General features: G+C 35.3%; 1 protein-coding gene across 1 annotated transcript in view; it reads right to left on the reverse strand.

The window, feature by feature from the left end:
• The window catches only part of nAChRa5 (nicotinic acetylcholine receptor subunit alpha 5), a 43,060-nt gene extending 19,327 nt beyond the window's left edge, over window positions 1–23,733 (reverse strand). The window contains exons 1-3 of the mRNA XM_028322462.1: window positions 23,642–23,733; window positions 11,674–11,813; window positions 2,193–2,347 (exon numbers count right to left, since the gene is read on the reverse strand). Of these exons, the coding sequence (XP_028178263.1) occupies window positions 2,193–2,347; window positions 11,674–11,813; window positions 23,642–23,711 (365 nt within the window). The 5' untranslated portion in view covers window positions 23,712–23,733. The remainder of the gene's footprint in view (window positions 1–2,192; window positions 2,348–11,673; window positions 11,814–23,641) is intronic.

The raw sequence follows: 23,733 nt of genomic DNA on the forward strand, positions 1-23,733 counted from the left end.
TATATTCATATCTATTTACAATCTATTATCCGTATACTATAACCATCCACTTTTAGATAATCTGCTTAATCTGACTGGAACTAGCAATTCCAATACGTGTTCCGAAAGTACAGACCATCAGCGCCATAACGATTTCAATATCGGCTCTATCGTTTCTCACTCATCATGCTAGTGATGTCCAAGTGTGAGAGATACAAGGTGAGTCAAAATCGATTTTCAAGATAAGACCTTTGATTCTCTACTAGACAGTTTCTTTAGAATTTAGCTAATAATAGCTAGTAAGCAGTGTCTTGAGGGCCGTCAACGCAAACCATTTTCGGGTATCTTTTAGCTCTATAGTGATTTGACTGGGGTTGGTTATCAAACCGAATAATCTTTTTGTACGCCGAGTCTGGCACACCTGAATAGTATTAAAGCTAGACTGAGCCTCAAAGCACTCTTATTAGCGGCTGCACACACAATGTGTATTGAAGTGTTTGCAAGGAGAGCCTGCGAACGTATCTATCAATCAATCGCCTCAGCACCGATGGTCGCGGTTAAACTTGGATGGATGAATGGATAGTGCTACCGGGATCGAACCCCGCATGCACATACTGAATTATTCAAACTCTGAGACAGAATAAACAAGCTCTTCATTTCTCGCCAAACTTCCCGTACGATCTGGACACGTTTCAAATATTTAGTCGTGATAGCATCATAACCACGCTCCATATGACTAAATTCTACTTACTTCACTTTGCATAATTTTAGAGCAGATTAAATATTTTGAATGGTGTAGCAATTTGCTTATTGGTCGTGTTACTAGCTCAGATAAACTGCAAAGATAATAGAGCCAAATGAAGAGTCAATTAAGTTTTAGTATTCTTGCATATTTTCGATAACTTTTCTTTAAGTTAGGTACTTATTTGTATGTAATGTAATTTAGCAATCGTTTTTAGTCTTCATTTACGTAAGACCAGTGTTAAAAATTTCAGGTTATCATTAAATAAAACAAAATATCCCTTGCATTTTTTAAAGAATGGATATGGATCCTACAACATTTTTCAAATTGCACATAAAATCAAAAGTAAATTTTTGTCCAAACTACTTTTCCAGTCGTTACTTTCATATCCACCGCTTTATGCTAGTCTTGGGCGCATCGTTTTAATTTTACTAACTGCGCTGCCCATTTTTGCTGACACCTTATGACATAAACTTCGTGATCTTAGAGCAGAAATATCGTAAAAATCTGAAAATTAAAAAGGATATTTGCCAATACAGAATTTTAGAAGCAGTACGTAGGTTAAATTTTATAACAAAAAGTTAGCATGACCAGTAAATTAATAGCTAAGCTAAATAGGGACTGGATTACTTTAAAACTTTTATGTGCTTTTTTTTCTTATAATAATAAGAATTTTCTCTGAAACACAACTTCACAATTTTAACTGTTACCTGAATTTTTTTCTTACTTAATTAATATCGGTTAACGAAGAATTAATGTTTATTCAGTAAGAGCCGTTTGTGTTGGGCAGATCTGAATTTATGGAAATGTTCAAGGAAAACCCCCAGGGCGGGCGAGGGCTACTAAGCAATTCTGTTTTACTTTTGATGTCCTGATATTATTTTCTTTTGTTCATTTAGCAACACGATCAAATCAAATATTCAAAGTATCCACCTGGTGTTTAAAAATAACGAATTTTAAAAAAGATAAGGCCACTCTCAAATTTTCGTCCCTCAAGACTGTCCTTTCAAAGCGATTACTACATAATTGGTTTTTCTATTAGCTACTATTAGAATTTTGGACCTCTTTTAAGATAGATGATAGTTTATTTATAAATTCGAAAATTAATAGGTACTGTAAAACAATTCAATAAGCACAAACTGATACAAAATAAAAAACCTAGTCATGCATAGTGTTATTTGTTCGGATCTGATGCCATCGTTATGCCATAAGCCCGACCCTTTCGTTCATTAGTTCAATTATGTCTGCCACGTGCTGCGGACCTAATATTTTATACATTAGCTTGTATGTCGGACGCTGTGAGCAGAATGAACGCTATATCAAATAAAAAGTATGGAGAATTTCGTGTTCTAATGTATGTACAGTTGACGACACGACACATCAATCAAGCTGAATATTGTGGAGTTTTAAAAGTTAAGGTTTGAGCTGCCGCACATTTTAACAAACATTTGATAAAAACGACCTTACTCACTTGTTATAAAGGATGATGTCGGGCTTCCACACGCGCTCGTATGGTATTCTGATGACGTCAATGCCGTCGAAGTCACTCGTGTTCCACCGCAGATGATGGTCGATCCAGACTTGTGTGATCCAGCAGTTGGTGGTCAACAGCTGGTCTTTCTCCTCCTGCACAAGCGAGATAGATGATCATGATTAGTGAATTGGGAGTAACACTACACGTGTTGTGTGGAAACGTATTTACCAGAGCCTTCTCATCTTAAAAGTATGTAGGTACGTTAAACATACAGGCCAAGAGCTTCCTCGTTATGGATAAAAAAAAAAAAAAAAAAAAAACTTTGACCAATATACAGAGATCATTGGCAATCCATTATCACCATTCATTTCTTTTTAAATCGAATTCCAAGTTGCTATTTTTTTATCGTGGTTTGTACTTTTGTTAAACTTTAGCGGCTCGTAACTAGCTATCTAATCATTATCTGGATCTGAAACTTATTTTATTTGACTAAAAACATATTATTCGATATTAAACTCAAATAAAAAAAATTTTTTTTCGGAAAAATAAAAACAAAAATATCAATTAAAAAAAAAGTAGCTCACTTAGGGTAAAATGGGCGAACTTGTATTCTTAAAATGGCCTTACCTATACACCCACGAAGTTTGTCTAACCTTCCGCCAAACACCCTGTATGTAGAAACTAGGGCTCTCAGCATACATTTAACTTAACATTTAATTCTGTATGAAACAAAGTGTCACACATGTTTTTCACCGGTTCTACTTATCTATAACGTTCTTCGCGTCTTGTAATGTATTACTCATTGATTTAAAACACTTCAAGCAATCGGCCGCAGTTACATTATCCCTTTTTGACGCAAAAAGGCCAAAAGTATGTGGTAGAAGTTTCAGAAAAATGACTATTTCAGTCAGTTTCATTGCGGACATAAACTATTCGCTAAGAGGATTTAGAAATAATGTTATAATTTTGAAAATGTAACGTAAAATATCGAAGGGCGAGTACCTTTCCCGAGCATTCATCACTTAGATAAGACTGAATGGTGCCATTAATAGGTGTGTCAAGGGTCACAAGAGACCCATTGAGTTGAGAGGAAATCTTTTCGGAGACTAAAGTATTTGTACTTTTTTATGCATTGACTTTATTACTTACATGTGTATTACCTTTATTTATTAGATTATCTCGAAAAAACCATATATTTAATATTATTGCTTACATAACACTGATATAGATGATATAAATAAATAAATCACTAGCAAATCAAACCAGCTTCGCACATATCCAACTTTAAAAACAATGTAAATAAAAACTTAAAAACAATTTTTGATCGATTTACAGAAACCGCGTTGATCGAAATCAACGCATTTTTAGGAATCTATTAAAACAAAAGAAAACTTAACTTCTTTTGTTTTTCATTTTGAGTAAATTATAACAAAAAAATAAAGGTGTACCCAAAGAGGTTCTAAATAGGGGTGAAGTTAAATACATTTCTTTTTTTTCTGAAGGCCTTAAACCAGCCAGTACAAACTGTTTCAATTTTATAATGAAAAAGTTTTATTAGATTTAATGCCCAGTGTACGAGTACTTTATTGTTAGTTGTATTTTTTTTTCTTGTGTTTTTGTGCTTACTTTTGGAAAACCATAATGGTTTTAAAGAATTCAATTTCCTAAACAAACTAGAACAATTACTTATAATGATTCCAATTGGAAAGTGACCTCTTTCGTTTAGTTTGGTTAGGGAACTTTTAATAAACTTCAGAGGAAAATTAGAGAAGAAAGATACGTCTATCCTAGATACATAGGACATAATTTAATGTACATATTAAGACAGCGGTCGCTAATTGATTCAAGATGCCCCGTTTCATAAATTTAAACAAAGACAAACATCCCTCAGCCATAATTTAAAATTTGCTGCCTATTTTGTAGAAGACGTAATGTTTTGTCCCCGCTGAACGTGATTCGCACTCATTGTTTACACAATAAAATGCTTCGACAAAGGATTATTGGAAAACGTGATATAATCATCTTTTTTTCAATAAGGACAAAGAGATTATTGAATCAAAGGCATTTGCGAGCTGTCGTGGTTGTATAACGAACGTCTGCTTCAAACGATTCTAGGACAAGATATTATTTTACATTGTATAATTAAAGGTACAAAGCGCGATTGTGGCCTATTTTTATTTGTTCCTCATTCGGTGGGTTTTTGTGATGTAAATCCTCATTCTTAAGAATTAAGAAGGTGTCTTTTACGTCATGGTTATATTGGACACTTAAAGAGTATAGAGGTACCTACTCAGTTTTAAACGAATTTAAAAAGAAGAAACTATTGTCGCAAAGATTATTCTGGGAATAACACGAGGGCAACACAAACTATAGGTACTCGTAATCTACAAGAATGAATATGGTGTAGTCCAACGATTTGGAAACGTCAAGGGGCAGACGTCAACTAACAACCCAGTATCAATAGTAGCGCCCTCCTGACAATGTCATAGCTGGGATGGTTCAGTGTAGGACGTCTATACAGCAGTAGTACTTACGTATGAAATCCGTATTCGATGCTTGCCTAAGTGAAGCAGCAAATCGAATGCACAGCGGTACATAGAGCTCTGTCATTGGTTCGTGTCACTCGTGTGTCACCCTGTGCATCCACGCACACTGTGAGACCTCATAGTAGATAATGTTTGTGTATGTAGAGCCATTATTCTTGAGATCACGTGACTCGCACTAAGTTCCAAACACCCGCCGCACAGGAAGCGCGTTCAAAAGTTGTAGGTAGTTTGTGCTGGACTAAAGAAGTTTGTATAGGATGGGATGTGGGTTCTTTCGTGGTTTTACTACTCAAAGTACCTTTATATATAACTTTTTTAACTTGGATTAAAACTCTTCTATTACCATCATTACCTAATACGCTTACAATACTACGAGACTAATACCACAAAATATAACAGAAGGTAAACTCATGTATGTACCTCGCTTTGCATACCTCTCTAACTCGCACGCTCGGCCGTCGCGCTAGGGTTGTCTTGTCATGTGTTGCGTTTATTTCGTTATGATAGAAAAATGTTACTCTTAATACTATGCAAAAAAGACAATAACAGATATCCACGTATACTTATTTATATTTAGTACGTTATTATAGTAATAGTTTGCAAACAAATACACGAGAAGGAAGTAGTATTTAGTTGAGTGGTTGACAATATTATTATAAATGCGAAAGTTTGGATGTCTGGATGTTTGTTGCTCTTTCACGCAAAAACTACTGAACGGATTTTGATGTAACTTTACAGTATTATTGTTTATAACCCTGAATAACATATAGGCTATAATTTATGACGATCTGTGACAAACTAAATTTCACGCGGGTGAAGCCGCAGCCAAAAGCTAGTTATCCAATAATTCCTAAAACAATTCGATATTCCTAATAATTGAGTTGGCTTTCAATTTCAATTGAAATTCAAATAAATAACTTACTTACCTCCCCGAATCAACTGGTAATTTAAAAAATGAAAATTCGGTATTTAATGATGAGTTTAAGCAACCAAATACCGAACAATTATAATACGACTTTTTCTATTCACTCATTTTCGTCAATTACGCAAAACAAAATAATATCACAGGCGGTTGACCGGCGCGTGACTCAAGCGAACCACAGCGAACGTGTGGCGAACGTCTGTCGCGCCACGTCGCGCTCGCATTCGTCCAAGACAGTCTTGCAAGAGCGGTGTCTATGTGTGCGTGGCTCGAGCGCGTTTAGTATGGAGTTTGTCTTCTGTTATATTTTGTGCTAATACGTAACCTATGAGTATGCAGAATTCAATGTTTCTACATACGTTAATAAATTATTCAAGCTTAAAATGTACAACGTATTCCCTTACATTTTAATTAAAAGTTACAAACAATCAAAGCGAGTTGTCACATTTGAATTCATACAAACGTTTATCAACAGCTTTAGAAGCAGCTTAGCGGACAATTTGCGAACGTAGACAAAAAATTTCATGACGATTTAAAAATTCTGCGTTTGACATAGCTTTATTGAAAGAAAGGCATAAATCTTCGCATTGTCTGGCTTTCACTAAAAATTAATTGGAACTGAACTTATATTCTAGCAAAAAGTTTGAATGGCCTCTGTTTAATCGTGGTCGCGTGAATGCATGCATTGTTGCATATTCAAGCCCATTGTGACCATCCAGTGAATAGGCATCGACTCGATCCATAATGAAGACCCTTTCGTCTGATTTAGTACGGTCAAATATATGTGCATACATCTGTGTAGATGCTATCTTAAATGGTTCAACGATTTGGGCTGAAATATGCATGTCATAAAGTAGTTTTTGTAAAGACGCTCAATTACCTACTACGAGTACAATGGGCAGAGCACTAGCCTTGATCACATTTACTAGGCCTTTCTGGGCGATCGTAGCAGGGACCTAACAAAGGAATAATACAAAACCATATAGGTACACATTGTACCTACCAAATACCTACATAGTACAAAGTCAATTGTTCAATGTCGATAAAAAGGCCATTGAACGGATGATACTAATAAACAGTGAGTTTATTGTTACAGTAATCAAAAGAGGTCAACATTGGCCCTTAATAAACGAGAACCTGAGAAAACACAGATAACTTGTTTGTCTGTAATAAAGTGCCAATTAAACCCAGTCCAAATCAACGTCTAAGGAAAAGCAATTCAAATTTTAATGTAGCCGTTATACACAGATTCTTTGGACGTAATACCGGTGCGGTGGTTTTCTTCGTCCTACAAGCAATATTCCCGGCACCAAGTTTTCATCGCAATGGAAATGCGGGGAGAATTAAAACGCCCCCTGATGTGGCAAGCCTGTCGCCGGATACAGAACTAGAACCTCCAGTGACACCAGAATTTAACAAAGTAATCGTTTGACAAATTGAAACATTACAAAACTTTTGTAATCAACCGAAACATACGAAATGTTCATGAAATACCTCGACGTTCAAGCTTCTTTGTAAGCATTGAAAATTACAATATAAGAAGCTCATTAAATTTTCACGTCATAAAATCAGAATGCTCAGCTACTCTGAGAAACAATCTTACGGTGTTTACATCTTCGTAAATTATATTTAACTGACATCGCATTTTGTTCATCTGTTTTTTTTAAATATCTATTATCATAAATAATGAGAGTTATTAGCCGCAGTGCGTTTATTGTTCAGCGTTCATCAGATAAACTAAAATTATAATATTTGCTTTCAATTTTTTTCATAAGTAACACATTTTTTTTTAACTTAAAGCTTTCTATTTAGTCGTTTCTAGTCTATCTATCACATCATCATCTCCTCTATTATTTTTCATTAATACCTTTAATTTAATATTACTTTAAGATGTCTTAAGTAAAATTCCTTACAATGAAATTCTTACTCCCTCCATTTCCCAGTAGAACTAATATTACCTAGATTCCTGCTACTACCAAGAATATAGTAACTTCGAGAAGAATGTTTGAATTAGATTAACGTAAGCACGAACAGAAGCCTACATCAAACTTGGAACTTTTATACAGACAAAGTTTCACAAGATTCATCCCGCATCAAGATCGTCACGAAATGAAGAAGTTATACTAACAATTCGTGCTGCTATTCAATATTGTGGGGCAAATGGCGGCAGACGTAGGTACACGTTAATTTACATAATGCTGTTTCCTCACCGAGAGCATCCGTATTTAATGAGCATTCGCGCCGAACGTTCGAGGGGTATCGAATTAAAACCGTCTGGAATTTATAGCCCCGGATCAAATCTCGCTTTTATTTATCAATCCGATTCAATATTTATCCATTGAAATTGAATGAAATGGCAGTCAATAAAATGATATCGATAACTGAAACTTGAAACAGTGCCTCTNCATGGTAGAGGCACAGTTTACTTGCAAACGAGCATTTGACGTTCGCTAACGACTAGTCTTTTTCTGCTCTTGGTGAGACGGGCCCTCTATCGCAATAGTCAGTTTATTGCATTCGCCGTAGAAATGTGATTCAATTCGGAACATAGGCGCCACGGCGCCCAAATTAAATAAGGTGTTCGCGGCGGAAATTTGTCGCAGAATTATTACGACGTAACTGTCGTCCTAGCAGTTGAAGATTAATGTCTGGATATTTTTATAGATGTGGTTTAACCAACGTAGGTACAAACGAAAGTCATAAAACCTTAAAAAACATAGCAAACACATTAAATCTTTAGAAAACTAGTTAAGAAATCTGTAGTCAAAAACTTAAGCCACATTTTGAGTAGCGTTAAAGCTTTATAACAATTTAAACAAGTGAAATTATTATTATTTTATACGCAAACTTATACTCCTGACAGTTTCACCTCGACTTTGTTGTTCTTGTTATCTGGTATCCACTTTTCGACTACAAACTTCTCTTAGCAGTTTTCCACACAAAATTGCAAAGTTAAGCCCTCGTTAGCGTGATTATTTCTATCCTACATGATGGTAATTCTCGTAAAGAAAATTAGGAACTTGTTTACTGTGGAAAATTCAAGAATAACGTAGTTTCTTCATGAGTATGAGGAAATAACTTTAAAACTCTATGACTACATTATCTCTCTAATCTGTTTTTTTATTGTACACAAACTAAAACTCTTGCTGAGCGACTCTCATTAGATAGGTAACTTACATTTTACTCATTTTCAAGTGAATAATAAAAGTAACTTTCGGCCTTGGCGCAGTCTTAAAAGTCAACTAAAAAGTTTATACAGATTATTTCCAGTTCAAATTGAAACCATAAATTGTTTTGGGCCAAAAGGCTTTTTCTTTAAGGATACAAAAAGTAGAAATATGCATTTGTTTACACTACCTATCCTACGTCGAATGAGGCGTAATTTGGTGGTGGACCGGCCGCACATTTTCGATCGCCTGCTTATTTCAGTAAATTAATAATTTCCGACGATAATTTGGCTGCCATTTTTGAAGCGAGCAGTTTAATCACGATAATGACACCTGTATTTATTTACTGCATAAGTATGTAGGTACTTAGTTACCTTTAATGGAAGTATGACCTATGTTTGTCAGAAACGTAACATCTATTCGGGTCTTTGTTGTTAGTATTCCAGTAAAGCTCACAAATCATTAATACCTACCTACTTGTAAATATTGATATATGTAGGTATAGCATGAAACCACTTTTTTTAAACTACAACAAATACAAAATTAAAACTAAACTGATAATTTAAATTGTTAAAAGACATTTCGTCCCTTAGCNTCCACTTTTCGACTACAAACTTCTCTTAGCAGTTTTCCACACAAAATTGCAAAGTTAAGCCCTCGTTAGCGTGATTATTTCTATCCTACATGATGGTAATTCTCGTAAAGAAAATTAGGAACTTGTTTACTGTGGAAAATTCAAGAATAACGTAGTTTCTTCATGACTATAAGGAAATAACTTTAAAACTCTATGACTACATTATCTCTCTAATCTCTTTTTTTATTGTACACAAACTAAAACTCTTGCCGAGCGATAAAATATACGCTACCTAGTTTTTATCTACTCATTAGTTAACTTACATTTTACTCATTTTCAAGTGAATAATAAAAGTAACTTTCAGCCTTGGCCTTAAAAGTCAACTAAAAAGTTAATACACATTATTTCCAGTTTACTGTGCAAATTGAAACCAAAAATTGTTTTAGGCCTTTTACATTTTTCATCAAAGATACAAAAAGTAGAACTATGCATTTGTTTACACTACCTAGCGTTCGTCGAATGAGGCGTAATTTGGTGGCAGACCGGCCGCACATTTTCGATCGCCTGCTTATTTCAGTAAATTAATAATTTCCGACGATAATTTGGCTGCCATTTTTGAAGCGAGCAGTTTAATCACGATAATGACACCTGTATTTATTTACTGCATAAGTATGTAGGTACTTAGTTACTTAATTGTTAAAAGACATTTTGAAACAGCTCTCAACTAAATAAACTTGGAAAATTTAACAGCCGTGATAAACATAAGTATTCGGTTACGAATATTCTGAGATTGGGTATAAAATTACAGACCCCATTAACGGATCAGGAAGATTGATTTACTTTCTTAGGGGAATTAGGCCCTTCGCCCTAAGCAAAATAACGCGAAAATAAAATTAAAACACCTGCTTCTGTTCTTGCCGGGCAAATCTTTTAAAGTAGGCTATCTCTTAATTGATCTATTTGAAGATATTGTAACGACAGTTGATGCTTTTTTGCCTTACTAAAATCTATATTCTATAATTTAATACTTTACTTGATTAAAAGCTGAAGAGTTTGTTTTAAATATTAAACAAACGTGAAAATTCTCGCGTACGACTGTGCATACGAAATCGCATGCTAGAATCTGCCAGATGAGTGAACGGATTTCATAATTTAACCAGATATCATAATATCCTCTTAGGCCCAGAACAGACGGTGAAACACAACTGCAACTTTCTGATGATTCTGATGAATGAAACTGAAACTGAATGTGTTGGTCGCGTCATGTGTGGTCTCTCAACGGACGCTATGGCAGAAACTTAGATGCAACTCAAAACTAACTAGCAGTTGCAGTTTCATTGCAGTTGCGTTTCACCGTCTGTTCTGGGCCATACTCGTTAGTACCTATTTTTAAGCCTAAATGATTTTAAAACCAATACCTATTTGTAGATTCTCGATTAAAAATTGGATGAGATATTTTGATGATGTACTTATTAATTTCATTTAAATAATCTTAGGCTTTATGACATTGACTTAAGAGCTATTATAGTAGTTAATAAGTTTTGTCAATGATATCGCCGTTATTATAAAACAAAAGGGTTTTAATTAAATAATTAGTATTATAAAACAGTTTTCCCTTGTAAAATACTGAGTAGGTACGTACCTACTTGAATATGGGAGGTTATGCAATACATATTTCATCGAACCTAATTAAACTAATATTCTGTTTTTCACATACAGCGAATAGGTAATAGATATCAATTTTGCTTACAAAATTCAATGATTGGCATCCTTTATAGCTTTGTTTGTTTGAACCGTTTTGTTTGCGTGGATTTTGTACGGTCTACTCGTCAATCAAATAAGCTTTGAAAAATAGGTGACCCGAACTCGAATACTTACTCTCTAAGTACTTACTCAGAGAGTAAATACTTAAATCAAATAATAAATACCTAGTAAAAACATCTTTAGAATCAAACATCTAGTCTAGTCAAAAATGTAGAGCCCTTATAAAAACAAAACTAACAAGCCCAAACACGATATGGTTGCTGTAAGGTGGTAACTGATGGATCTAGTAGCAGTATCAGGTCGTTTTGAGCAGAACATCAGGAGAAAATATGCGAACATCGAAATCCCCAACCCGTCTGGCTAGCGCGGAGAGCGTAGAACAATCCGCTAATACCCAAAGAAAAGGGAGGGCTTTGCTCCTGCAGCGGGGACAAAATGACCTGATGATGATCACGCACTCAGTGCTCGTGCAGTGGAAACTAATGATGATGATTCCCGCACTTACCACGTCGATGATGTGGTGCAGAGACACGCCGAAGGTGACGAGCAGGGGATGCGACGAGTTCTCGACGGGGCGCACTGATGCATCGTACTTCTGCATCAAGTGACGCACGAGTCTGTACTCTTCATCGCAACACACTGCATCTGGAACAAATAGAGTTTTCATTTATTCTGCACTGATTTGTATAATTGATTTCTATAAAATATTGAACATCTAAGCGATACCACTAAAAGTGATTTCACTTTTCCTACTGTGAGGATTGAGGAGTGCGAAATGTGGGTAACATTTCTCTGAGACTCGGGTCGTGGTGACTAATTCCTTCTTCTTGGTTCAAAAGTCACAATGACAACTCAAACCACATACTTTCATTTTATAAAGGCTAGGTTTACCTACATAGTAAGCCAGTTTACATCTAAGTTTTGGAGAAGCTTGACTTTGTACCTACTATCGTCTGCAACCAAGTATTTACAAAGAACCAATTGTCTCTTATCCTAAACGCAATCTATTAAGCTAAACGTCGAATAACAAGTGTGCTCTACTAATGTACTCATTTAACTCCTAAGCTTTATTATGTCACAACTTTGTTGGAACAACTACTTTAATACTCCTCTGAGTTAGGAAGAGTCCTTGGCGTAAGTCTAGGCTCTTTAGTTTGGCGGCACGCGTCGAGTTTGACGAAAGAAGTTTTGATGATAAACGGCCTATATTTACATTTTCATTTAATTATAACATAGCTTTGTGAAATGTAAACTGCAAGTGTTTATTATAATACGAGTCTAACTGTGCCCGCGCCTTCGTAGTCGTGAAAATTGTTTGAACAAATCCCGGTTTTACTACATTTTTCATGGATGTTTCGCTCTTATTGGTTGTAACGTTATGTAAAAAGCGTAAGCGCTCCTGCACACGACGCCGCTACCGCGCCGCCGCCGCCGCGCCATCGCCGCACCTTTGCACTGGGCCTATACGAGCCGCGTGAACACCGCAGCCGCGCCGCCGCCGCGCCGCGGGCGAAATTATGCTTTGATGGCGCGGTGGCGGCGCGGCGGCGGATTTACTCGGTGCGTATGAACAGTGCAAAGGCGCGGCGACGGCGCGGCGGCGGCGCGGTAGCGGCGTCGTATGCATGAGCCCTAAAGCCTTCCACGATAAAAAAATTGACCACAAAATTATTTTTTCATATCAATCTTTTAATACGAGTACTTACCTACATCCTAAGATGAGCGCGTTCAACCAAACAAACAACCATTTTTTTTCATCTTCACCATAATATTAATGAGAAGTATAGATGAAAGCTTAAATATTCCGCCCTTTCATTTTACCTTAAAAGCCGGTTCCCAATTGATACGGAACACTAACGTTAATTCCCAAAAGGCTCGAGGGCTTTCGTTTGGCATGTTTGCTTAACAATATTTTTTATTTCATCAACTTTTTAACAAGCTCACAAACAAGCAGAGTTCCATCGGTCAATGGGAATTTCAGTTTTAAAATTCAGGTTTTAATTTACCTACGTATGGATTACATAATTCCATGAAGTGCGGTTGTAGTTTTAAACATTAATTGGATAAATTTTCAATTGGAATTCGGCCTATGCTGAGGAAAATCTAACTTTATCTGAAATGCACATCAATGCGGGAAATCTCGAAGAAATCGAATGTCACATTTAGACACAGTTAGTGAAATAAGACACGTCTATGCCTAAGATTTTTCATGATTCGCTTTTACCAATAAATTGAATAGGTAAGTACTTATTTTGTGCAGTGAGTGACCAAACACATTCACATTCGCACAATAAATGGTTCATGGACTGCTGGTTTTCTCCACATACTTACCCTGCACAGATCATTAGCTACGAAGTCCATTTGGTTTCTGTTGTAGCGTGATGTAGGTACCTACCGTCCTACCTAAGAAGTCAGTAATAGTAAATAATAGTTTAGTAGATACGTAAACTGATACATATTAATATCATTGGATACACTGTGATATTGAATTGAATACTTGAATAATTGAATACAAAAAAAAAATACTTCCAAACCAAGCAAAGTTATAGGATTGAACCGGTACATGAACCACGGTTAGGATGATGTGCCAAAATATATTACGTGTATCGTATTAGTTTTTATTTCGTCTTACTTTTCAACAACAATCGGGTGTCTAATAAAAGTTCGGAACCCCAGCTCATAAAACTTTGCGCCGTATTAAACTCTGTTAGCAACTCATTGAAATTTCACCAGTGTTGGCCAATTTATCAATCACTGTCGCAAACAATTTGATGGCACAAATATGAAATGACATCTAAAATTATCTCCGGGAGATCTTCTAAACTTATGTGTCATCTCTTGAAGGCCTCTACACACCAAGCCCGCCGACAGCCCGGCGGCTTGGTGTCGGCGGCTGTATTTCAAAAGAATCATGACGAGGTCTTGATCTTTCAATGACTTTTGACAACATGTCAAAAGTCGACGACTCATGTCGGCAAGTTTAGTATGTATACCTACTGCCAAAAGATAAGTCTTTTAGCCCAAAATCGTGTTTGGAAAGGCAAAGTGTAAGTAGGTACTTACCTATTCTTCAAATCATTCAATTTTTTCTCTAAATGAAAGATCTCCGTTTTCGATACGAATCCGTAATATCGATTGAATCAATGGCTTCCGGCTACAAAGTACCAGAAATGTTTAAATTAAAATGGAATTCGAGCCTTATGGAATTGGTAACAAAAGTCCAAAAACACTTTTTGTTGTATTAATTAAGTACCTATAGCTTAGGACTCGAAGACAAGAGACTTATGAAGCTTAAGTGCTCTTTCATTGAAAATTGAAACCTTCTTGAGTAGTTTCAAAATATCCAGTAATTTAGATTTCTGAACTAGGTATTTATACTTCGTCTCGTGTACATTAAATACTTACTTACAAAAATGCTTGATCTAGTAGATGTCTTTCTTTCTAACTTTGGATATTTTCATATTGACGCGACGTCGTATTTATTAGCAACATAACTACACCACGATTACTGTCGCATATAATTACTACTACATCTACTAAGTCATCATTATTACATGAGAAATAATAATCAATTATCCCGTCTTACCCGGAACTATACGATTAATTAAATCCCCTGATTAAATACGTACCTACCTATCACATTATTTCGATGATTGGTTATCCGTTTACGAATGTATTAAGTAGGTGCCTTGTTTGTTTATCATGATTGATTCTGAAATACCAGTTGTTGAATTAGTTTGTTGACCGAGCTTAGTTTTGTTTAAGTATTTCTATGTGATAATAAACAAATACGTATAATAGACGATCGTTTCATCGTTTCTATCTGCTACACTAATCTTTCTTATGAAGATTCGATTTTTAGTTTGTTTGTTTTGAATACCTAAACTCGCTCATTTTAATTCTGAAATTAAAAATATACAACGTGTCCCAAAATTCAAGGATAAGCCGGCGCCGCAGGATGGACATAGTCATGAATACTTTAGGAAAAATAAGGAAAAAAATCTATCTCAATTATTTTTTAAGTTACACAATAAATTATGAAAATCTTCTAAAATTGACACCCCTTATGATATTTTACATTACCACGACCACCATTTTTCAAATATTTCCGTTTTTTTGTTTGTATCGGCAACTTAAGTAGTGCTGCTGTCCACCCCAACTCTTAAAACTCCCAGAATCCTTGCAGTTTTTACACAAAAGTTAATCAAAATATGTTATTTCCTGAAAATTTTGAACGATTTTTACTTTCACTCCACTTTGAGTCATCGTTTTGTAAAAACAAAGTACGAACACTATTGCGGCAAGTTTTTTATAAAGTTGACGCAACTATCCAAGATTCCAAAATGGTATAATACTCTAAGAAACCTAGTCGCAAAAAAGATATGCGTACCATTTTTACAAGCACTTCGCTTGTTAGTTAGTATGGGATAAATCTTGCAACTGAATTTAAAACCAGTTCTCCTCAACCGATTTAGCTGAAATTTGGTATACTTATGTAAATACGATGAAAATGCAATATTATGGTACCATTGAGCTGAATGGAGACTGGAGGTGGCTATAGGAACTTCTAAACGAAACGGCGGAATTGCATCTAGTTTGGGTTCGTTGGATTTGTCTTTTCGAGCACTTTAGTGCTAGATGGTGTTCAGGGTCCTGATGATGAACTCAATTAAAATTTTCAAACGAAGTCAAGCTTGTTTTTAAAAAAGTTTTTTTTTTATTACAACTTTATTTTAAACTTTTTCGTTGTTTCTCAATCTTATGGCCCAAGTGCTCGGGAAGACAAATCCAACAAACCCAAACTCGATAAGCTTCCGCCGTTTCGTTTAGGAGTTCCTATGGCCAGCTCCTGCCACCTCTTGACTTCATCATCAGGACCCTGGACATCATCTAGCACTAAAGTGCTCGAAAAGACAAGTCCAACGAACCCAAACTAGATGCAATTCCGCCGTTTCGTTAAGAGTTCTTATAGCCACCTCCAGACTCCATCCAGCTCAATGGTACCATAATATTGCATTGTCATCGTACTTACACAAGTATACCAAATTTCAGCTCAATTGGTTAAGGATAACTGGTTTTAAATTCAGTTGCAAGATTTATCCCATACTAATTAACAAGCGAAGTGCTTGTAAAAATGGTACGCATATCTTTTTTGCGACTAGGTTTCTTAGAGTGTTATACCATTTTGGAATCTTGGATAGTTGCGTCAACTTTATAAAAAACTTGCCGCAGTAGTGTTCATACTTTTTTTTTACAAAACGATGAGTCAAAGTGGAGTGAAAGTAAAAATCGTTGAAAATTTTAAGGAAATAACATATTTTGATTAACTTTTGTGTAAAAACTGCAAGGATTCTGGGGGTTTTAAGAGTTGGGGTGAACAGCAGCACTACTTAAGTTGCCGATATAAACAGAAAAACAGGAATATTTGAAAAATTGTGGTTGTGGTAATGTAAAATATCATAAGGGGTGTCAATTTTCGTCGAATTTCATAATTTATTGTGTAAGTTAAAAAATAATTGAGATAGATTTTTTTCCTTATTTTTCCTAAAGTAGTCATAACTATGTCCATCCTGCGGCGTCGGCTTATCCTTGAATTTTGGGACACGTTGTATAATAGGTACATACTTAAATTCTTCAGGGGCATTAAAGGTATGTATTAGGTATTCTATAGGTACCTAGTAATATTATAAAGAGAAAAAATTTGTATTTTTGTATGTTTGTAATCAAAAGGAAAATATGAGAAACATTCTGAAATATACCTACTCGGAAACTTTCAGCACGTTACCGATTCCCATTCATTCAGAAATGCGCTAAACCGTAATGAGCGAACTCCAGAAGTTTTATACACTTACTCGTGTTTCCTTCATTAAGATTAATGTTTCGATGTTACTTATCATAATGTAAGATAGAAGTTTAAGTATTATTGTATGCTATCATTATTGTTCAACTTTTAAGAAACTTATGCTTGTTTTCACCATCAATCCCTATTTTTTAAGTGACCCCTATGAAAACAAAATTCTTGTTAAGTGTTGCTATAGGGGCCACTTCAAAATTAGGGATTGATGGTGAAAACGGGCATTAACCTACACCACTTTTTATACAAAAATCCACATAGTATAAAGTAGGTAACACTTATAACTTTGAATACAAGAAAACTTAAGAGTAGGTACCTAATTATCTAAGTAAACCTTCAATTTTGAAGGACAATTATATTGTGAGTGATTTTAAAGAGAAGTCAGTCTTGCTTTATGCTTAACCTTTAACCGACGACGTGATTTTTTTGTCACGTCGTCTGCGACGTGCGGTCTGTGGGACCGCTATACTGTTTACTCAAAAAATAATCATTTTTTGTATAAAAGTATATTGGTTTTATATTTTTTGAGAACATTATAGTATTACAAATAAACGTACTAATAATTTGTGAGGAAATGGTGTATATTATTCATTTAAATATGGCTAATACTTTTTTGACCCTAAATTTTATTGAAATTACACTAGAGCTCAATAAAACCTTTAAAACTTGTAAATTTTAACCAAATCAAGAAAAACTATACTTTTTCCTAAATAAAGTGAACATAATGAATAAAATAAAAATAAATGATACGTACATTCCATGCACAAAAAAAATTTTGTCGTAGGGTAAACATTAGGCATAATCTGGATATATTTTTTTACCGCATTTCAAGCATTTTCGGTAACACCTGTAAGATAATTTCGTTTGCAATTTAGGTAGACTAAAATGTACGTCTTTTTTGTAGCTGGTGCAATGACATCAGGCTGATTTGGCATGTCAGAGTCAATAATCATGTCACTGTTTGCTTTACCACCCGTTCCGTAGTATTTTTTTACAGACTACCATCTTTTACATAATATTATGTCCTAATATCAATATATCATTAGGAAATGTCTTTCTCTAGGTTGTGATGGCCTAGGATCCATCATTTTTACAAAAAATCAGTCGTCTAAAACAATAACGCAAGTTTTAGTATGGTACAAAAATGTTACGTAGTCTGCGACGTGCGGTCCCACAGACCGCTGTTGAACTTTGAATCGAATTATCTTATTAAAACTGCCCTCATTGATGTAACCACTACCTGTAATGGCGTATGGGTAACTAAACTCGAAGGTACTGAGACGCTCGGGACACGGGAGTAAGTAGAACATTGCAATCCAGAAATTTCAAAAACCGGAGCGGTCTGTGATACCGCACGTCGTCGGTTAAAGGTTAAATCAAATTACACTTGCAAGAGCGGCCTACAATTGTAAATTGGTTTAAGCATAAACCAAGCATAGGTTACTTCTTATAAGAAAACAATCACACTTCACCACACAACACCTTTCTTGAAGGTAGACACATGCGCTCTAGAATGCGGACAAGGACCGCTTGATGAAGGTTGCGCTGCCCTATTCTAAAAACGCTGGGGGCATGAAAAGCTCTAGTTGTCACGGCAACCCCGAATATTGCAGCGAGATATTTTTGTCGCTTACATAAGAACGCAACACTATAGTCGAGAAAATAAATTCTTATACTCAAAAATTATTGTTTTGAATACAAATTGCATCTGCTAATAAGAAAGTGGCGAATCTTTCTTCTCTTACATCTTGGATATTGTTAAAACACTCAACGTCACAAAACTCATACTACGAATATGCCTTGATAATTTCATTACTTACAAGTGCAATTTTCATGATCTAACCACGGAATCTAAGTCGGTCGGTAAGTAGGTACATTTTTAAAGTTTCATTTCTTTCTTTCCTCGGAAAATAACATAAATCGCATTCCACCTTACATTCTATTTTCAATAAACAGTTTAGGGACACTGGGAGAACTCAATGTACCTACATTTGATAAAAAATGAGCAAATGACATTTTATCAGATCCCGCAGGACTTCCATTTGAGTTGCTTCAACAAAATACGCTTCAAATAACGTCCACAAAACCCAAAATACCGGGAAACAAATGGAAATATGGGAAATATTTAAGTGTCGTATAAATTATGCAAGTTATTTCCCGTTTATTTAGAGTCACTGAATTATGTGTGGGCGTATGTCGTGGTTTGTAAACTGCTATTGCAGAAAGCAAGCCAATATTTCTGTTGCAGTCAAATCCTTCTAGCGAAATAATTTCCGGTGTTCTTTGAGACTGTTTTATAGCTGTATTTTCAACGCTGTGAATGTCATCTCAAAATCGACCAGTCAACAAAGACCTCTTGTTTTTGTAGGATTTCGTGCAGAAGAGAGACCAAACTTTTCTCGATAATATAAAAAATGCCAGGATTTACCTAGTTAATTTTCTATGAAACTGGCAGGAAAATTAATGAGTTACTAGTATTTTTTCACAAATTAGCTACCTCAGCATAGATTCCGTGGAGGGTAGTTGAACGGGAAGCATGGTCGATCTGTTTTAATGGTTTCAATTTATTATTTAATGGACTTTAGTGTAAAAATTTGGTGTTATTTTGTGTTCTAAAGTGCAGTGAAGTGATAAATTATAAAAAACATTGAAATACTTCGAATTTGAGCGCGTATCGAGTGTCGAGTGGGTTGTCGTATGAACAACTCGCTTTGGACCCGGTGGCGTCTCGAAACCTGCTTACGGGCATACTTAACTCCACGGAATCCATGAAAAATCAATAGAACTTAAATACCCACGTTCTATTGATAACTATGTCAATTATTTTTCACTCGACATTGGCAGAAATAAACCTCCCAGAGAGGTTTGGTTGCCATTAAAAAAAAATTTTAAAAAAATAGATATACCTTCAGCATATCGGTGTACCATTAAAACTCGATCATATTAAAATAAACTTAATCGAAATCAATTTATGAGAACCGGAATCTAAGCTTCTCCATTAAACGAAATAAACGGAACCGAATGTTCAAATACGGTTCTTAATCTAGGTAATCTGTTGAATGTTTATCTATCCCATGAAAAACTTAGGTACTTAAAGCACAAACAAGTTTAATTAAGATTCTTACTACTAGAAAGCTAATACTCATAAACAGAACGTTTTATTATACAGAAATTCGATTAAATTAGATTCGGTCTGTTTATTTGGAAACTAAAACCATACTATTTTCTTTGCTCTTAAACACATAAAGTGCAATCCAAAATGTCTATTCATAATTCAAAACAGTTCATTATTCTCCAGAGCAAACGCTTCACTAACTTAGCAGCAATATGGGCACATTTGTTAGTGGTTATTTATTGGTCTACCCACCTGTTTCTCATCATTAGCGGTAACCGATAGCACACCATACACCTCCCTTAAGGACACCCCACATCATTCTTCTTAGAGACAGTTTGAAGGTATCGTAGTAAGGTACAATTATTAATGGGTTCCAGTGGCCACATAGACACGTATCTAGTATGACAAATCGGTGGCCACTTCTCGGGATATCTCTGTCTGCACGACTTCATGCAGTTTTTCCGATTCAACAGTTCTCTCATGATCATAAAAACTAAATCTGAACCGCACAGTTTTATATCTTTTCATCACAATAAAATCAAGGTGAATAAAACAGAAAAATCATCAATATTATTTATAGCACTGTCATTTCAGTTACTCCTAATGTAGTAGGTACAGTTAGCGTCAAATTTATGATGACACCTAAAGTGACCAAAAAGTTGATAACACAACCTTATTCCAATCGTAACAAAGACGTGTTGCGAACTTTTTGGCTACTTTGGGTGTCAATTTCAAAACTATTTGACGCTGACTGTACATAATTATAAATGTTCAAACTATATTTAAGGGTTTAAAGATCACTTTAAATTGATCTTGACTGACTATCTGCAAGATATAAAATGTCCACCACAATTTTTATTATACAGGGTGGAATTTTGTAATGCCACCTGGAGGGAAAGTACTCTTAATATCGAAGATAGAAAAAAATCTCAAAGAAAACATTCCTTTATTTTTAAAAATAAATAGAACTGCATTCAAAGATTTCCAAATTTTGCTTGCCACAACCGGGAATCGAACCAACTAAAATCTGTTAAAAATTACACCTTGCATTTTTATTACATCGATCGTTAGGGTTAAGTATAAGGATGAAATCTCTCTAACAAACTTGATAAATCAAATGAAAGGAAAACCATGAAATCTTAAATTATTTTAATTATGTACAGAAAATTGTATGGTATGGTAGTGAATTTTGGAAAAAAAATCGAAAATCTTTGAATGCAGTTCTCTTTCTTTTCAAAAATAAAGGAATGTTTTCTTTCAGTAAAATTTCTATCTACAGTATTAAGAGTACTTTCCCTCCAGGTGGCATTACAATATTCCACCCTGTCTACATCTGTCAGCGTTTTGTTAAATTGTTTCCCTAAAATTGCATTGTTCAGGTTAGATGATAAAATTCAAAGTTCTTTTAATCGCTTATTCAAAGCTCAAGCTCTGCATTTATGTTAAACTCGATAATATCCGTTAATTATTTTAGTAGAGCCACAAGAATGCATCGTAGTGCGAGGGGAAGAAATTGATTTGATAATCAATTAGGCGTGTAAGCTCGCCCATTAATTACCACCTATCCTCGGTCGGTTGGGTAATTGTTTTCTCCTTCAATGATTCTTCGATAAATTCAACTCCGCGGCTCCTTGAAAGCTAATTGAAAACGACCTTTAAAACTTGTCATAGGTACCTAATGCTGTATACTCACTGACTATGTATATTTAGTTTTCAATTTAAGACCGCTTTCACATTGGAGCGTCCAGAAGCATGACAGCAGCGCAGCACCAGCTGATGCCTTCACACTATAAAAACGCTGCTGCTGCGCTATCGTACTTGTTCGTTCGTTTCAGCCGAAAGACGTCCACTGCTGGACCAAGGCATCCCCAAGGATTTCCACAAATACTTACAATACTTGTACAGTATGAAATTATCAGCAGCGTAACAGTCGCGCTGCTAAAGTCGTGAAAGCTAAAGCGCTCTAAGACATTCTTTTTATTGATCCAAAGGCAGGTATTTGATCGAAATCACACCTGATGCTAAGTGAGGTGCAGTCTAGGGCGGTACGGTACGTACCTTTCCAGTAAATGCCTATTCAAGAAGCCCGGAGGCTGTATGAAGTATAACCGAATCATATTACTGTGACAGAATACTACTCGTATTTCTCTCCAATGTTTTTACAATATCAAAACAACTCTGTTGGACTTGCAAGTGATGTTACGATATTCATATTCGCAAAATTAATAACTAGATCATAATAATGTTATGTTGAACTTGAAACTAGTAACAATATCGATGTGATTGATAGATGATGCTATAATTTTTTATTTAATAACATTGTCGATACTATCAAAGTATCGATTGTATCACTTTGCTAGTATGCCTGTGACGACCTGTGATTGATTCGCTACTGAGGATGTAGAACATATGCTATACATACACAATAGTAGAGTATGTTAGCTATGCGATACTATCCTATTGCTTATATTGAATCAATAAGTATTAACTATAAAGGGTTCATTAACAACAAACTGTGAATAAAATTCAATAAAGTACCTATTGTCTTCTAAAGAGGGTCCCAAAAAAGTCACTCAGGTGTCTGTCAGTCTATCCGTCTGTCACACGCAGCCAATTTACTTACAAGTACCTACTTAAATGAGATTTATTTTGGTGACCCAAAGATGGCGGTGGAATGAAGAACTGTTGGTATTAGAAACCTGTGAGGCATCAAATGAAAGCGCCTATCTATGGACATGAAAAATTATAATTATTGTTCAGTTTGTTATACCTAAGAAGAAAGACCATCCCATTCCCATACACCTAGACACATAAAGCCTTACGTTTTTTCTTTTGTATATTAAAAACAAATTTGAATTTTGTAAATATAGGATTCCTGTAAAATATTACGAAATCCACTGTATGTGTAACATGCACGCACACACACGGTTTGATTTTAATATTGTAGCGAGAACTACGAACTTTTGAATAGTTCGCACTACTTTGAATTCATTTGTAAAAGATTTTATTTTATTTTCTGTTAGCTGTTCGAGAGCTCCTACTTAGAAAACACCTTAAGCGTCTCAATCCCGTGCTTTTATTAATCGTTCAAATGAATATTAATATTCATGAACTTTCACGGTGTTTGAATAATGGAAATTAATTACGACACGACGAGATGTCGAGGGTATACTGTGTAGGCATGTAATCGTTACCGCCATTTAACTTTGCAATAATTGACAAATTTGTCCTGGAAGAGAGGGATATAGACGAAGCTTCACAGGCAAGCTTAAACAAAGTACCACAAAGCCTTTTAGGTCTGAACCAAACAACTTTTTGTCCCCATTAAGCCCCGTTTAACTCGTGTATGAGCATTATAATTACCCGATCCATGGACGAACTGAATAAGTCTACCTGTTTTATTATTTAAGTACCTAAAATAATATTAAGCAGGTAATCGTCAGACAAAACGTTAATTCCAGAACCATTCGAAGTCAAAACTCATGAAAATGTTAATGAGCTTACCTTTGAAGAAAAATGTCGTTGTCATCCAAATTAAATGTAGAGCAAGCGTCGAAGGAATCATGGTGAACATAGGCTGGGGTTCTTCAATGCTG

Source organism: Ostrinia furnacalis, unplaced genomic scaffold, assembly GCF_004193835.3.
Source record: "Ostrinia furnacalis isolate ACB-3 unplaced genomic scaffold, ASM419383v2 OfSCF7642, whole genome shotgun sequence".
Lineage (NCBI taxonomy): Eukaryota > Metazoa > Arthropoda > Insecta > Lepidoptera > Crambidae > Ostrinia > Ostrinia furnacalis.